The following is an 18,863-nucleotide window of genomic DNA, read 5'->3' as shown; positions in this document are numbered from 1 at the left end:
TATTCACCACTGTTTTAATAATTAAAGTTTTATTGCAACATAGTTATGTCCAGCCCTAACCGGTTTGGCTCAGTGGATAGAGCGTTGGCCTGCGGACTGAAGGGTCCCGGGTTCGATTCTGGTCAAGGGCATGTACCTTGGTTGCGGGCACATCCCCAGTAGGAGGTGTGCAGGAGGCAGCTGATCGATGTTTCTCTCTCATCAACGTGTCTATCTCTCTATCCTTCTCCCTTCCTCTCTGTAAAAATACAATAAAATATATTTAAAACAAAACAAAACAGTCATGTCCACTTGTTCCTCTTCTGTTACAATGGCAAAGTTGAGAAGCTGCAACAGAGACTGTATGCCTGGCAAAGCCTACACATATTTATTATCTGGTCCCTCATAGAAAAATGCTTGCCAATCTTAAATAGAAAATAACAACAGTACTTGGTAGCTTTATATTTCTTTTTATAAGATGGTCTAGAGAAAATTCAAAATTTATTGATATCTCTCTCCCTTGCTTTCCTTTTAGGAGAAATTCCTAGTATAAAGTTCTATGCATGTAATTACTATGTCTTTTATTTCAATTTGGAGGACACCGTGCTCCTTCAGATTCAAAATTAACCAGCCTAACGTGTTATATTACCAATATTAAAACCTGAGTTAAACTACTGGCTCAGTTATCATTTTTCTGTCCACACAACAATATGTTAATGTCAATTTTTCATAAGGTATTAGGAATGAAGCTGAACTAAACTCTCTGACTTTATTTATTTCAGGAAGAACTGAACCCTATCATCGTTACCCCACCCATCCAAGCCATTGATCAGGACCGGAATATTCAGCCGCCATCAGATAGGCCGGGCATCCTCTATTCCATCCTTGTTGGTTTGTATCTGCTCACATTTTATACTTTCAGTTAGCACTCTGGAATCATGTAGGAAAAACTTGTCTCAAGTCAGAGTAAACAACTTTAATAATAAATATTTTCTTTTTGGAAAATATTGTTATTAAGGATAAATAAATGTACAGATATTTTTTCTCTCTCAGAATTAGTTTCAGTTAAATGTGTAGAAGAACAAAGAGAAAAACTTTTACTGAAGAAGTAAAACAACTTTAAAAAGTAAGAGATTAATCTATGTGTTGGTGTTTTTCCCAATATCACCTCCTAAGAATTCTCTAAGAAAAAAAAAGAAAGAAAAACTTACACTGTTTGCTCTACCAGTATTTTATCATTGGTGGATGCAGATACATAATTCTGAAAATATATGGCCGAATTAAATAAGGGCATTTGGAGCCATATGGGGGAAAGAGAAAGATCATAATTAGCCCAAGGGTACATAATACATTATTCCCTTGGCTAATTTTTTCTTGAAAAATTTCACAAAAGCTGTCTTAATCCATCTTTGTGCATATAATGCTAATTGTATCAAAAGAAAAAAATGATGAGAACTTAATTATGTTACCCAAATTGCTTTTTCCCCACATGAATTGATTTTGCTGAAATATGGATGCTGCTGCTTTGCAAGGTTTTTAGTCTCTGGATAGACAGATGCGTCTGAGTCAGACCATATATCCCTTCACGAAGGAAGAGTTGCTTTTGAAGTATGCTTGAAAATAACTATTCAATGGAGTTCAACATTACCCTCAAACTCTTTCTATTCCCATGCCCCAGCTACATATATGCACACATACATAAGAACACAACAACCTGCAGACCTTAGATTTCAAAATATGATGCTATAGTCTACTTAAAAATGCTATTGGTAAAGAAAACTCAAGTAATTTTGTTCCAAGCCTTTGATCTCTAGAATATATCATACACCAGTGGCTGAGATTAGACTATTAAATTTTTAAAAAGCTCTTTTGAGTATACGCATAAGCTTCCTTTAAGTCTATAGGACTCTTGTCATAGATAAATAGAAATAGGCATTTTTCATATAATTAACTGAAGGCTTGAGATATGTCAATCACTGCACCAGATGCTGTAGATAGGACTGTGAGGGTTAAATGTTCTAAGCTAAGGTGAGGTAGAGCATATGACTAAAAACATATCAAAAGGTAAAATAATACACATAGTTTTAAGCACTATCAATAAAGTATGAGACATATCATGTGGGCTTATGGGAGGAGAGTGCTAAGGTTTTCTAAGAGAATTACTTAGGAAGAGTTATTTCAGTAGAAAGACTGGGATTTCTGGGTAGGAAATGGCAGACAAATGATCCAGGTAATGCAGGATGTGTGAAGTCCAAAGGATGAAATTTAAAGGTAGTCTTGGGGAGGCATGTTACTTAGAGTGGGCTGATATCCATGGGCATTCGTACGGTTTTTCACATTTAAAAATTACATATATTGCCCTAGCCAGTTTGGCTCAATGACTAGAGTGTTGACCTGTGGACTGAAGGGTCTTGATTTTGATTCCAGTCAAGGGTGTGTACCTCAGTTGCAAGCTAGATCCCTGGCCCCAGTCCGGGAGTGTGCAGGGGGCAACCAATCAATGTGTATCTCTCACATTGATGTAACTCTCTGTCTCTCCCCCTCCCTTCCACTCTCTCTAAAAATCAATGGAAAAAATACCCTCGGCTGAGGATTAACAAAAATAAAATTTAATGTATTCTTTCTTTAAATAAAAGAGCAACTACTCTATGGAGCAAGACATATTCCTTATGTTGTAAAGCTGGTTTTCTGGCAACAGAGACCAGCAATAAATAATTAATATAATAAACAAATGAATAAATACATGTATTTATAAAAGATAGGTGGTGGCCAGAGCTATGGAAAAAATAAGAGCTGGGTGAGCAGGATTGGAAGTACAGAAGAGGTGTTGCAATATAAGTTTCAGTATTAAATAAGATGATCAGGATAGTCTTCATTAAAGAGGTGAGATTTGAACCCAGTCGTATAGAAGTTGAAGGAGTTAGGGATGTTGATACGTGGAAAGGCAGAGAGAAAAGCTGGAGTTTGCCTGGTTTGTTTCAGAAACATCAAGGAGGCCAGGAGCACTGAAGATTTTAGTGAGTGAAGAGGAAATAGAAAGAAGGGGTGAGAAATAAGAGGAGGCCAGGAAATACAGAGTTTCGAATACTAATGATCTACTTTGTATTTTGCTCTGAGTGAAATGAGGAACCAATGTAGAAATCAGAGCATAAAAATGACATAATGGTAAGTTCCATCAATTTCTAACTGTAGGATGGTGGATAGTCCTAAAGAATAAACATAACCTCTAACAGTAAATTTGCTTTCACATCTATGTTAAGTAAAATGATATCCTTTCACAGTACTTATTTTTCTAGAAGGCAGGCATGATAGGTGTAGAGAACGCAGCTTCTGTATTTTCCCTATGTTCAAATTCTACTTTAATGCTTGCCAACATGTAATATTAGGCAAATTACTAACCTCTCTGCTTCAGATTGTTCCTCTTTAAAATGGGGTTTATCAAAATTGATCTTTCTATAAAACGGTTTGGAGGATTTTATCTAATTATATAAATATGTCTAGTGTTTGGAAAAAGTTAGTGCTCAAATAATGTCACTTGATGTTGTTGTTACCATTAGGAAAAAAATAAAGCATGTTTCTTAAGTCATACAACAATGGTAAGAGAAACAGTACACAGACACACACACACACACAGCTTGTAACAACATCCTTTTCCACATTCTGGCCTTTTAAATATTAAGTAACCTTGCACATAGTCTATTACGTGCATTTCTTCATGCCTTCTGTTCTCTAGAATTTTTACTCTAATTTTAAATAAACTCCACCAAATTTGAAACTGTTTTCTTCTTTTTCTTTTTGGATTTTTGGCTTATTTTTCTCTTTTACCAGGAACTCATTACTAGCAAATAAGATAGAGTATTGTGGATTATTTTTATTATTATTATCCTTTAAGTAAGAAAAAAGTTTGATTTTATGGCACACATTATTGGGATATGTTTCCTCAACTGTACATTTAATATTTACTGAGATCAATACCAGTCATATTTTTATAGCTTCCTCTGGAAATTCTTTTAGAAAATTATTAATTTCTGAATACTTTTTAAACTTCTTGTACTTTTGCACATAAGGGTCACATAGTTCAGAATAATAAGCCACAAAAACTGGAACTCATAAAAATAGATTTCCCTAAAAATTAGAGAATAGAATGAGTTCATAGATGAACATATTATTGACAGTAATAAGATAGGTAGGACATATAGTAGTAAAGGCTAAAGTTGAAATGCTTGTATAAAGAGCCTCCAGAACTCAGTGACTTAAATCAAATATGTACAGTAAGAAGCTATTTTTTTCCTTATATAATGGCACAGATGTTTATGGGCCTGGGTTTATGGGAAAGATTTATCCTCCTCAATACTTGGTTTGCTATGTTATTCCAGTCATTTACATATGACAGTCAATGGGGAAAATGGTAAGTCCAGGGTAAGTAACTGGAAGTGAACCAAAACTTGTCAAAATATGAAAACAATGCAAGTTGGAGAAATATAAGGGAAGCTGCAGAGACAGTGGGTGGTGTTTTGGTGGTCTGTTGCTGTACAATAAACCACTCCAAAGATTAGTGACCTAAAATGACAAAGATTCATTATTTCTCCTGTTCCTGTGGGTTGATTGGAATCACCTGAGTAGTTCTGCTTTATTTACATGGTGCAGTTGAGGCTACTCTGTTTGCATTCAGCTGGAACTAAACGTCCAAGGTGGCTACTAGCCCCTTCTCTCCGTTTGGCCTCCCGCATTCAGTAGTCTTCTTTTCAGCATTGGTTGTTGGCTTCTAAGAGAGTGAAAGTGAAAACCGCCAGTTCCAGCTCAGTCCTGGAACTGGAACAGAATCACTTCCACTACCATCTATTGACCAAAGCAAGTGAGGTCATCTCAGATTCAAGGAGATGGAAAATAGATTGCTCCTTGATGGGAAGCAAAAAAATCTGCAGCCATTTCTGATCTGCTTCAAGTAATTTCTTTTTGTGAGTATGTTTTCATGGACAAGAACCCTCTTGTTAATTTTATTAAATAATTTGTTTTGATCCTTCATCCCAAACATTAAAAATAAGTTTGAGTAAGCCCTCTTATATTTAAAAAGTATACATGTATGACTATCATTAGTTAATATTTTAATGCTTAATAATTGCATAGAGCACTGATTATTATTTATTACGTTAGATGTAAATCCACATTTCCCATAATTCTATTAATTGCTTAAAAATTATCAGTCTAACGTTATTTCAGGTCTGCTTGAATCTTTATGATTTGACTTAATAACATGATGATTAAGCCCTTACACTAGGAGCATGGCAAGTAAGTCTCCTGCCACTTTCTTGGTGTTTACTTTTAGTGTTATCTTTAATCTCAGGTTCATTGAAGAAATATTTCCCAACAACTTATTCATTTTGTGAGTATTAGCTTGGTGGAAAATGAATACTACAAAACACAGATTACTTAAACTTGCCAAATGTAAACCCAAACACACAGCAATGTGCTGCAAGCAAACAGATGGGAGAGAGCATCTGTCAACCCTTCCCCGCTCACCTCCCTCAAGACTTCTCGCCTGTGTCCCTACAAACATACCACAAATAGTCAGTCTGCATATTAATTATTTAAGCTGATTTTTGTGGTATTTTGGGATAAGATAAAATTAAAGTTTTAATAAGGGTGGTAGTTACATGAGTCCATACAATTGCTCAAAAACATTGAAGCTAACGTGCATTTTATTGTATGTAAATTGCAACACTAAATGAAAAATAGTAATTTGATGTTTTGTTTTGTTTTAAACTCAATTCCACTTTGGAGAAGACGGCAGTAAACTTTTATCTTAATAATTGAGAGATTAAACTGGATTTTTGAAATTTATTTTAGTGATTATAAGTGAATGGAATATTAGAAGATTTAGGAGGTTATAATAGTGGTACAAGTATGAAAGGACAAGACTCTGATTAAGGAGCTAATGACATAGGCAAGGTAGAATCACGTGGATGATATATGGAAGAATGTGGGAGAGGGAGTTGGTGATTTGAACCCATCTAGTCAGCAAAATGGTAGTACGTTAGTAAGGTGAATAATTATTAAACAACAGTGGCTCTATTATTATCTAGTGTCCTTCCCCACTATCATATTGGGCACTGTTGACTTCTATTCAATCTTTTTTTCTCTCTCTCTCTCTTTCTATTGTTCAGACACAATAATTGTCATTGCCCTTTTTTTTTTTTTTTTTTTTTTTTTTTTGCCTGCTCAAACCTATCTTTGAACCTCTCTGGTTAATTTTTTATTTCAATTATTATACTTTTCAATTCCAGAATTGCTTTATAATTTCTTTGTAGGCTTCCTTTCTATTGATATTTCCATTGTTTTCACACATCATTTTCTTGACTTTCTCTACATTTCCTTTAGTTCTTTGAGTAACTTTAAAATAGTTGGTTTAAAGTATTTCTCTAGCAGGTCATTTTTCAGGTGCTTTTTAGGAGCAGTTTCTATTAATTTATTTGTTCCTTGAATGGGCCATACTTTCCTGTTTCTTTGTGCACCTTGTATTTTTCATTATTGTTATTGAAAACTGCACATTGGAACCTGATAATGTGATAACTCTAAAAAAACAGATTCTCTAATTTCCTCAGGTTTTGCTGTTTAATGTCACTTTTGTTTATTTATTTTTTATTGTAAACTTAAACTTTACAGATGTAAAGTTAAGACATTCTCAAGTATTTTCTGAGCCTGTGCCTTTCTCTAGGCATACACAGTGACTTTCTTATCCACTCATCCCTAATATACTGTTGCTTTTGAATGTTCTAGTCTTTAATGCCTGACTTCCAAAGGGGGGAAAATGAGAAAACATAAAAGGGAGGGGGGAAGATTCTGGTTATTTAAATCTTTTGGAATTTATTTTAGTTTAGCAGTAGGGACTTGCACCAAGAGGTGCAACAACAATGGCTTCCTGCACTTCTGTGAGCAGAAGCAGCAAGCACTCATCATGGTGTACGTAGTTCTCTGCCACATGGAGGGCAGGGTCTTTTTCCCAGGGCCCGGCTCCCAAGCATGGTGCAAGCTGCTTCAGGAACACGTGTACAGTTTTCTGCCAAGAGGCTGAGGGATGGTGGTTGGCTAACTGCTACTGTGCTCAGAACTGTAATTGGCAGAAATTAATTACAATTTACTGTCCAATCCTTCCCCATGAAGTTTCAAGACTTTAATAGACTTCAGAGTTCCAAAACAGTTATATCAGACGAATCCTACCAATGTAATTGTTGTCTAAGTAAAGAGATGAATTCCTGGTCCTTCTTGCACTGCCATCTTCCCAGAATCCTTCAATACTATTATGATTTTGATAGATTATGCCAAATTCTCCATCACAGGGTTTGTCATACCCTTTTACCAACACCAGAAATGTCTAAAAGTTCATATTTTCTCAAAGACTCACCAATAGAATGTGGTATCCAGCATGGAACATTGCTAATCTAACAGTAAAAATGGAATTTCAGTGTGGCATGAATTTCATTTTTTTATTCTTATGTATAAAAATGAACTTCTTGGTTTATGGTCAAGAGTCATTTGCCTTAATCTATCTGCTCATTGTCTATCCCAAACATGTTTTAAATGTATTATTGATATTTTCTTTACTAATTTGTGAATCTTAATAAGTTAGGGATAAAAACCTTTTGCCTCTGATGTAAATTACAATAATTCCCCCTACTTTGTCACCTGTGGTTTGACTTTGTTTATTTCGTCTTACCATGTAATTTGGTAATGTTATCAAAATTATCTCTTTTCACTTACTGCTCTTTTATTTTGAGTCATACTTAGAAAAGATAAGCCCACTCTCACTTGAAAATAGAGTTCATGTTTTTATCTATTACTAGCACTTGTATTGTTTTATTGTTCATTATGCATGAATGCCTTCTTCATCTAGAGTTTACTCTAGAATTGTGTATGAAGAATGGATGTGATTTTTGTCATTTTCTGTATGGCTCTCCTATTAGATGAATGCACTCATTAAATTTTTTCTGTTTAAAGTGATTCTATTATAATATGCTAAATTTTCATGCACAATTTTGATTTATTCTAAATTTTCAGGTCTATTTTACTGGTATAATTTTTTTTCTGTTTTTCTTTGCTTGTCTCAGAATTTCTTTTCTTATCTCAGAGTTGAAGCAAAGGACTAGTAGCAATTAACTCATTTTTGCATATGTTTGGATTCTGGCAAACTGGATTGAATGCAAGTTCTATATTACATTGTCTCTTTGACTTTGGACAAGTTATTTAATACCTCAAAGCTCCCTAGTCTTCCACTGTAAATGAAAATAATTCACAGAGTTATTAGTGATAACTTATATAAAGCATATAGCACAGAGTAGGCTTCAATAATTGGAAGCCATGTTATTTTATTCTTCTGATTATTGTTTGGCCAAATTCATATACTCTACAGTTATATGATTTAATGTTTACTTTTTCTTCAAGTTGGGAAAATATTATAATAATGTGGCAGTATACAAAGGTAGATGATACAATTGAAGGACATTTCTGTAAGAAGAAATGTATTTCAACTCATTAAAATATCTACATTGAAGAAATATCTCTAGACATTAAAAGTATCATGAAAATATTTTATATAGTATTTAAAATATTTTTTTAAAATATTTTTATTGATTTCAGGAAGGGAGAGGAAGAGGGAGATAAAAACATCAATGATGAGAAAGAGTCATTGATTGGCTGCCTCCTGCATGCCCTCCCTCACTGGGGATCCACCCCACCCCTCTGGCATGTGCCCTGACCTGGAATCTGTGACCTCCTGGTTCATAGGTCGAGGCTCAACCACTGAGCCATGCCAGCTGAGCTAAATATTTTGTATATAATTGATGTAATTAGTTTGATTCTTATCTTTAAAAAAATTTGGACAGCTGGAACAGAATATGCTGATTTTAATTTTCAAGCATCGTGATATTTGGTACAAATTACCAGTCATTGTTTGTTACAAGATATGTTGAAAGACCATACAAGCTATAATTAAGATTTATGCACCATTAAAATACAATTTTAGAATTCAAAATTTTCTCTCTATACACTTAATATCTCTTTTTATGTGATGAAGTTTCAAATAATTAAAGAGCCCTCTTAATAAAGGATATTTGGAAAATCAGCCAAACATAACATATTTTTCATCCTCTTGCTCATAAACTAATTAATTATATATCACATTTGCATCTGCTTTCCCTAGACTGCATAATTTTGAAACTTAATTTACTAATGAAATCATGATTTTGTTCCTCAGTTAATGAAGGGAAATAGATATAGCAGATAAACATATTACTTATTGTTCTCAATTATGTCCTGAAACCTCAATGTCTTTCAGGGACTCCTGAGGATTACCCACGATTTTTCCATATGCATCCCAGGACTGCAGAACTTAGTCTCCTGGAGCCAGTAAACAGAGACTTTTACCAGAAATTTGATTTGGTTATTAAGGTAAATTAATTTCTTATTTCCTTGTGTTTATAAATTGCTAATAAAAAAAAACCTGTAGAGGCTACTGCAGGCACTTTAATGTTATAAAAGTTAAAATGAATTTGGACAGCAGTTAACCAATATTTAAACAGTAAAGTGCAGCAGTTTTAATCCATTGTTGCTTTTCTTTAAAATAACTTTTTATATTAGAATGCGTTTCAAATACTGAATATTTTTATATGTAATAAATGCTCTGGTCCAATGTATATAATTCTACATGCTGCCCTTTATTACATCTTTTACTTTTTTTACTAAAAGGAGTTAATTTTTATTCGTGAAACTTAACCAATGAATATATTTAAAATGTGCATGGACTTATATTTTATTTTATTAAAATATTATTATTATTTTAAATATATATTTTTATTGATTTCAGAGAGGAAGGGAAAGGGAGAGAGAAATAGAAATATCAATGATGAGAGAGAATCATTGACTGTCTGCCTCCTGCACGCCCCACAGTGGGGATTGAGCCCGTAACCCAGACACGTGGACTGATCAGGAATTGAACTGTGACCTCCTGGTTCATAGGTTGACACTCAACCACTGAGCCACACCGGCTGGGCAAAAATATTATTTTTATATGACATTTTTCTAAAATTAAAAAAAAAGATCTCAGTTATCTAGAAATTATTTTAATGTATTTTACTATTTAAAATTTTGATAGATGATCCTAGACTGGAAAATTTTTCAAAAGAGGGAAATCCATTTTGAATTATAATTTTGGCATAATAATATTTCATTTTTCATGATAAAATCATTTGAAAGGTACTGTTGACATGCAGATGATCTGTCAATTAATTCTGATAGGCTTCATTTAGAATGTAACATTTGAGCGGGTCAGTGAAGGGACGGGCTGGGAGAAGGCCATTCTAAGTAATAGAACAGACATAAGAAATGAAATAGAGTAAGTCTACCAGGGGTGGGCAAACTTTTTGACTCGAGGGCCACAATGAGTTCTTAAACTGGACCGGAGGGCCGGAACAAAAGCATGGATGGAGTGTTTGTGTGAACTAATATAAATTCAAAGTAAAGGAGTGGAGGGGAGAGCAAGAGAACCCTCCGCTCTTTCGGCTTCGTGGGCCGGATAAAACAGCCGAATGGGCCGGATCCAGCCCGCGGGCCGTAGTTTGCCCACGGCTGGCTGTGTGTTATATAGCTTTTTCTTATCAACACATAAAAAACATGATAGATATGCAGCCTTATGAAATTTTTAAAATTTAAAATTGGTAAAGGGAAAGGAAGTACTGTAAGGAAGCTTACTGAGCATGTACACTGAACAAAGTGTTTTATGACGTTTTTTCATTGAATTGTGGTCATATCCTTAGTAGTATGCTAATCAGTGCAAATGTGGAAACTAACGATCAGGGAGGGTAAGTGTTTGGCTCAGAGTACATCACTAATAAGCAGCAGAATTGAGATTCAAATTTAGGTTTACCTAAGCTAAAGCTGTACTTTTTTACTTCACCAAGATGCAGTTGCTAAGAAATGGTTGTCTGGCTTAACTACCTGTCAGTGAAATGACAACAATTATCTGTAGACACACGTTTAATTTTATATCTAATTTGAACATATTTTGTTAGGACCTCATTATCTTTTACATACCAGATCTTTTGCTTACTTAGTGGTCCTTTGTCCTTAAAAAAATTATAGTCTAGAAAGGGAAGCATCATATAACCCAATAAATCAAATACAACAAACATATCAACTGCTAACAGAAAGACATATAAGGGCTGATGAAGCAGAGAATAGGTACATTTAAATGAATCTGAGGACGGACTTGGGGAAGATTTTTCTGGAAATTACCCCAAGCTAAATTTTGCTGTGTTTGGCCAATGAATAGAAGGTAGGAAATATGTTTGAACATAAGGAAGAGCAGAAGTAAAAGCTTGGAGGCATGATGTAGCTGGCTACAAGCAGTTAACAGGGAAATGAGGTATAGAGTCAGACCGCAGGGAGGGCCTTATGTGCCACTGCAATTTCCTTGGATTTAATTCAGTAGGGCTTTAGGAGTCATTTAACAAAGAAAGACTCCTTTTACCTCTTATGTATAATGGTCATGCATGAGATAGTTCATCTTCTTGCATTGACCACATTTTTAGGACTGTAGAAAACTAAAAAATGTATATCCATTGTCTACTGTCTATCTACCCACAGCCCTGCGCTGCGGCTTTCTATGGGAATTAAGAAACTTGACAAAGCACTGTTCCCAAACTCCCTCATTTGAAACCTGAAATTCATTATTTTTACTTATTATCAAAGTCAGGTGCCCTAGTGTATTGGTTACAGTAAAGCCCAGTCCATCAATTATTAGAAACAAAAATCAATTAGAATAAAATGCATGTATTTTTTTATTTTATAAATAATACTTTATATTTTAATGGAAGTTTTTCCAGACATTATTAGGTTAAATTTATTGTTTTTTTGTGTGTGCAGTCAAGAGGATAATGAGCAAAGGTATCAATCTGTAAGAATCACAGTGTGGCACCTGTGTGAATAATAGCCGAATACTGTGGCTTTGTGTAGGGCTCCATTGACTTGCTACAATCTGGGAGTTGTCTTCCATAGTAAGGCTGTCACCTTCTTCCCTTGTCCTTATTTTCATAATGCTTCATTTTTCACTGGCCATCAACGTGTTTATTGGATTTGATTTCAATTTCTCTATTGGAAGCTAAGGTAAAATAAAGTAAAATGAAATATCTTCTCCCAGACTTTGAAGAATAATTCTTCTCTGAAAAGTTCTATGTTCATTTAACCCCTGGTGAATGTCATGAATTAGAGATTTATCATCTTCATTTTATCTCTTTCTTCAAGTGATTTATTCAGTATTCTGACAAATAAAGTGTAAAGGTGAATCTAAACGGACAAAACGGAGTAGTTCTCTAACTTTAGATTATTAAAGGATTAACACATGTCAGTTAAAAGAGGAAAAAATGTTCCAGATCAAATCTATTCCAAATTTTAAATAATAATAATCACTTAATCATACTTTTAAATGAAATACATATTTTAAATAAGAATTTTACATTTGGTTTGCCCAGTATAGTTCATATTTATTCCTTTTGTTCTTGTATAATTCAGAATACCTCTTTCACTCTCAAAAATGCCCCAGTTTGGATGAAATGTTATGTGATCATCATAGCTATAAAACAAAACAAAAAAAAACTATGATATAGAAATATGAAGTCCCATTTTAGATTCTAGTTGATAATGAATTAGTTTGTGCATGAAGTGTTGATAACAAAGCCCAGAAAATTCACCTTCATTATCATAAATGCACCATTTCTTAAAGAATGTTATTAGTTAATACTCTAGGCATCTAATACAAAGATTAAATGGATAAATTATTAATAATTCACTGCCTTTTAGTTGCTCAAACATAATTGTGTTTTTAATCTACATCACTCTGATAAACAACTAACAGTAAGGGTCACAATGGTATTACAGCCATCATTGTCTCATGGTCTCTCTGATTTGTATGATTGGCCTACTCTATCAGGCTAACCTTAAACTTCTTTTCCTCCCTATCATGGGCACGTTAAGCGTAAGCTATCACTTGCTGTTGCAGCCATTTGAGACCACGTGCAGTGCCCTAAACTCACCATGCTCTTTCTAAGCTCCAGGTATTGACAGATGCTGTCCCTCCTCCTGAATCAGTCCTGTCTCTCTTCATCAACAGTCTCACTCACACTGACGCTGCTTTGAGGCTTTAGATGCTGAGAGGACACTTCTTCTGGGAAGGCAGGGCCCCTGATTGGAAGCCCCTCCTTGCATTCTGCCTGTCCCTATGGTGGCTCTGAGCTTGAATTAGCCTCATATTTTCTCCTGACTTTTATAAGAGGGAAGATTGTAATATTTTTCTTTACATTGTGGCTCAAGCTCCTACCTTTATGCATGTACAGTATATATTGTAATGGTTTCCTCTCTGGGACAGTAAATCTTTTAAAGCTGCTGGAATCGGGTACCTGCGTCTACATTGTACTTAAATACATACATTTGAAAGTATATGTATTTGATACAATTTCATCTGTGTCTCTATTCCCAATAAATATACATTGAACTTCACAAATTCAATCTCTGGAAAAAGTGCCAAACCTTTCTTAAAGCACAGTTTAAAGCCATGTATGAGTGTATGTTAATAGAATATCCTTTCTTCTAAAGAAAAGATATATTTTTGACACACAAAATGGGCCACAGAATTGAAACCGGTGAGCTTATAATTAGTGCTGATGTGCAGGTTTTTATGACATGTTACTTTGCCTTAATAATTTGGGGGTCAAAGGACAGCAGCATCTGAGAATGATTGAGGCCTAAGGGAACAGCTACTGCAACCCCTGACCACACACGTGAATCTCCGGTGCCACTAGAAAGCGTTTAGCTTCTTTTTGAATAATGATCTCAATTATACTTTACCTCACAAGTACACAATGGGAAAAATTTTAAGGCATTTGGCATTTGCTAGTTTCAGTTTGCCAAATCCTTTCTGATTGCTTATTAGGTGCCTGACATTTTGCTTGGTATAGAGGAGACATAAATGTATGAAAGCTCTATTCTCAAGGAAATCACAGATATGGAAATTATGCTTTCAGGCCTACTTCCCTTCTGAATTCTGCATTCATATATCCTATTACTGGCTGTATAACTCTTCCTAGTGTTATACAATTGTGTCAAATTAAGAATGTAGTAAACTACATACATCCTTTTAAAACCTTAAGCTTCTTTCTTTCCATTAATAGTATTATAATCAGCCACTTACCCAAGCTTAGAGCTCCCAGTGCCTCTTAGGTATTTGCTTCCATTTGTCCCCATCCAGTCAGTTTTCAAGTTTTCAAATCCTGTCTGGATGCCTCTGGAATTCATTCTCAAATGTCTTCCCAACTCTCCATGCTCACAGCAGTTCTCTAGTTCTCGTCCTCATGGCCATCACTCACACACATCTCACAAACATAAGTCCCCTTTCCTTGCACCCTACCCTCTCCCCATATTGCCTACTGAGTATTGCTAAAACAAACAAAAATAGATCATGCTGCTGCATATTGTCTTCAAGTCGCTTGACAATTTGCCCTCTACATGAATTTCCAACAGAGAACTCGATCAATTGACTGATCACAGGTGTCAGGGACAGACAGACAGAGTGACAGGTCACAGATCATCAGTCATCCCTTCTAAAATAAAAAGGATTACATCTCCCATGAAAATAAAATTTCTGTCAACACTCATTGACTCTGTTAAGAAGATTGTGAAGTGTAAGTTATGATTCTTTCTGCTGTGGTGTATTGACAGTGTATCAAAAATGAGAGAAATAAAGGAGAGAAAAGAAAGGCGTGGAATATTCCCTTGGGGAAAGATTGAATAGGAGCCTTCAGTGAGCCAGGATTAGGAGGAGCAAAAATATCAGAGCTGATGTTGACCAGGCACGGAAGCAAGGCAAATGCGGTGGATGATACACATTCATGATCCTGGAACTCCTCTGTCATGGCCTCTCCCAATCCCTGTGGATTCCTGTTGAAAGAACGAAGCACACGTGTACCATGCATCTTAGTTCAGCAGGACAGGAAAGAATAAGCTCACTTCCTTTGCCAAATAACAAGGCCTCTAAGGTGAGGAAGAGAGAAAGTCCTCTACATTTTAGAGAAAATTACCCCACAGAAATGTCAGGCATTAGTTCTTATTAGTAATGAAATAGCAACTCTCCTATGGATTTCTGAATGAATCACACTTTTGGATATCCACTGAAAGATATGATACATTTGCTAAATGTTCATCTTTTATTTTATGTTCTATTTGTTTAAAATTTGTTAGATTGCCACATAAAACATTATGTTTGTTTCCTCAAAATGAACACTGGATTCTTTTATTTCATCCTGGTTGTCTACTACAAATTTTAAATACTAGGTTGAATTCATTGTCTGTTCGGCCATTATGGAAATTAGTAAAAAGGTTTGGTGTCCTCTTGTCTTATGCTGTTACTCACCCAGCTGGGTTAGTCAGAACAGAAAGAGAACATAGCCAGTGAATACAGTGACTGTACAAAATGCAAGCTGACAAAAGACACACAGAGGTAATATTTTACTTACACTCTTTCCTTCCTCACAAGGTGACCTGCAACTGCTTGGAAGAATAGCAATATATTCATTCTTGTCACAGGACTTTGATTTTGCCAAAGCCTTCTTGTCTGCAAAGGTCATTGTAAGAGTGCAACATCAAGTCCAACTACCAGTATTGTACAATGTTCAAATGAACAGTTCGGAGCAGTCCTTGCCCTATCTCCCCACAGCACACCCCTTCATACACATACACTATCTTAGCCCTCCTACATGAGTCTTGCCAAGTAATCTTTCTTCATAAGCTTCTTCTTGTTGCATAGAATACTAAAATTATAAGGGCATATCTAAAAGCTTTCAAGCTAAATAGGGCTAATCACTATTATTTTTCTCAGGAACAGCCTGGTACAAGGAGAAACATTAAACTCTATCTTCCAGGCTCTGAAAAATAACCTGCTTAAAAATCTATTTTTATATAATGATTTATTGATATTATAATATTCCAGAATGGACTATTCCAGCTGGGCAATTCACATAGTATGCTTGAATGGGTTTTTCCCTAGTTGAGAAAACTCTATGGGATTGGGATCACCCCAGCATAGGCCTTTGCTAGATAGGGAGGCTAAAGGCAGGGCAAAAATAAGGGGAATAAAACATGACTGGAAGCATTTCAGAAAAAAAGTTACTATTTTGTCATTACCATAATTTTGTCTCTGGCCTGCCTTGCCATTTATAGCTAAGATAATTCTCATGTTCAAAACATTAGCTAAATAGTCTGATGTATGTGTGATTAGACAGTTTTCTGAATTTGTGGTTTTCCCCAAATTGATTGAGTTTTTATTTTTTAAATCATTCAAAATTGTGTTAATCGTTCTAGTGCCAGTTACTGCTCTAAGAAAAAAAATATTTTTGTTATTTAAAGGCATATTGGAGCTTTGAGGATTCATGTTTTTATTGCAATGAATTATAAACAGAATGGGCATATTCTTACATGTGAAAGTAAAATATACTTCACTTTATTAAAATATTCTCTAGGTGAGAAGTATGTCGATATTATTTTATTATTATAAATCCTTTTTGGGAGTGTGTTGTCTATATTTTGTCTAGTGACAATATTTTTTTCTTTTTTGTCAAACAGAAAGTGTATTTCTTTCCAACTAAGAATGTACTTTTTGCTGTATTTGTGGCATTATAAACAAGTCAGTTATATGATACACACAACAATTTGTTGTATTTTATTTGATAAATTATTGTGTAGTTTATAAGTTCTCATATTTTTGGTAACTATCATAAATAGGCTGTCTGTCAAACTATACATTCTTTAATTTTTAGAGTATTAAAGTTTAAATAAATGAAGTCCCTATCAGTTTTAAGGAAGTATAATTTTATTAAGAAAGGTCAAGAAATAATGAAAGCACTTATTTATAATTATTAATTAATCAGTAATATTAATATGATCTTTGACCCAACAAACACATACTTCTCACAGCCATCTCTCCCTAAGATCTCCCTAAAGAAAAATGTATGATCATAGAAAATAAACGTAACCTATTGCCAGTTATTTGACCTTTGATCCCCAAATATTTGCAGAGCGTTAGTGAACTAAGCAGCGTCCTACCAAGAACTCCTTTAGGTATGCGAGGTCCTGCACTTTCATTCCACCTTGCAGGTCCAGTTGAAATATGGAACATTGCCTAAAGTTGAAAGACAGTAACAATTACTTGAACTCAGGCTAGAGCAGAGCCGGTTATATTTAAAGGAACAGCTTCCTTCAGGCCTGAGAGCTTCTGAAGGCCAGACCCAGTTGATTCCTGAAAGGCTACTGATTGGACATGTCAGGATCATGTGAATGCTTGTTTGTGAAAGGCAGATTACAGAGCTCCACCCACTGAATCAAGAGGCCCAAGTGTTTTTCAGGGCACGCACGTGGAAACCTGAGTCTTTTGGAAAGATGGTGAGGCCGGTTAAATTTTAAATAATTAAGGAAACAGACAAACAAATACCTATCAGAAAGCCTGATTGAGCCCCAGGAATTCGCTTTGACAATGGCCTCAGAGACATCAGACGAGAAGGCCTTTGGAAACCATGGGTTTGAGAAACACTGGTGGGAAACGTACAAATGACTGAGTCTACTTTTGGGGTCTGCCTTTAATGAATAGATATATTTGAAGAGGCAAGCATCAGGAATGCTTAAATATTTCAGTAACATTGGGTTTTCAAGTCATTTCCTAGACCTTTTATTAAATTGTACCATTTGCATTTGCAAGGCTATAACCAATTTACTAGTTTATTGCAATCTAGTGGCTATCAGGGGTCCTCAAACTTTTTAAACAGGGGGCCAGTTCACTGTCCCTCAGACCGTTGGAGGGCCGGACTATAGTTTAAAAAAAAAACTATGAACAAATTCCTATGCACACTGCGGGCCCGTGACGAGTCGGCTGCTAAGCAGGACAGGCAGCGGCACCCGGCGGGCCGGATAAATGTCCTCGGCGGGCCGCATGTGGCCCGCGGGCCATAGTTTGAGGACGCCTGGTAGTTCATTAGTTGACTGTGGTGATAGAGAGAGAGGGGTGCCCTCTCTGCACATTTTGGGAGAGCAAGTATATAGCAATGTTTGGTAACATTTTTATTGAAATGCTATTTATATACAGAAAAGTATATATCTACATAAGTAAAGCACACAGATATAGGGAAAAAATATGTATTACAAATATCCCTGATGTCCCATCACTCTCTTAGTCATGACTGCTCACACACACCCAGAATTCCACTATAGGGTTCTAACACTATAGGTTATTCTTGTCTGTTTTAAAAATATTTTAAGTAACTGAATTAAAGTATCATGTTTTAAATCAGAGTCTTAAGAGTTTTATGCACTCTCGACTGTTTTTGTTTGTTTATTTTTGTTTTTGTATTGGAAATAACTTAGGAAGTTATATGTTCCACAGCCACATATTTTCTGCTAGTGAAAGAACTAAATAACAATGTATTGTCTTTGTTCAAGGAAATGTTTGGACTTTTATGAACATTTGCTTTTAAGTAAAAGTCCAAGTAATTCACACTTGAATCCAAGGCAAACATCTGAATGCCTGGCTGTTTGAAATTTGTAAACTAATCATAATGTCAGTGCAGCATACTAAATAAGTTGGTAGAAAGCTTAACTAAATATATTGTAAAAATCTAAAATGATTAGGGAAAATGTTAAGTGGATGTAATTTCTAATCAAAAAGACAAAATGGCCCTGGCCGGTTTGGCTCAGTGGATAGAGTGTCGGTCTGCAGACTAAAGGGTCCCGGGTTTGATTCAAGTCAGGGGCACATGCGTGGGTTGCAGGCTCAATCCCCAGTGGGGGATGTGCAG

General features: G+C 35.3%; 1 protein-coding gene across 1 annotated transcript in view; it reads left to right on the top strand.

Moving 5' to 3' along the window:
- PCDH15 (protocadherin related 15) overlaps window positions 1-18,863 on the top strand; it is a gene marked incomplete at its 3' end in the record, with an annotated part of 1,266,261 nt that overhangs the window by 922,128 nt on the left and 325,270 nt on the right. The window contains exons 13-14 of the mRNA XM_080641959.1: window positions 762-870; window positions 9,311-9,423. Coding sequence (XP_080498085.1) covers window positions 762-870; window positions 9,311-9,423 — 222 coding nt within the window. The remainder of the gene's footprint in view (window positions 1-761; window positions 871-9,310; window positions 9,424-18,863) is intronic.

This window comes from Plecotus auritus, assembly GCF_963455305.1.
Source record: "Plecotus auritus genome assembly, chromosome: 9".
In the NCBI taxonomy this organism is placed as follows: Eukaryota; Metazoa; Chordata; class Mammalia; order Chiroptera; family Vespertilionidae; genus Plecotus; species Plecotus auritus.
Note: the sequence above shows the minus strand (reverse complement) of the source record. Positions and strands in the feature narration are given on the sequence as shown.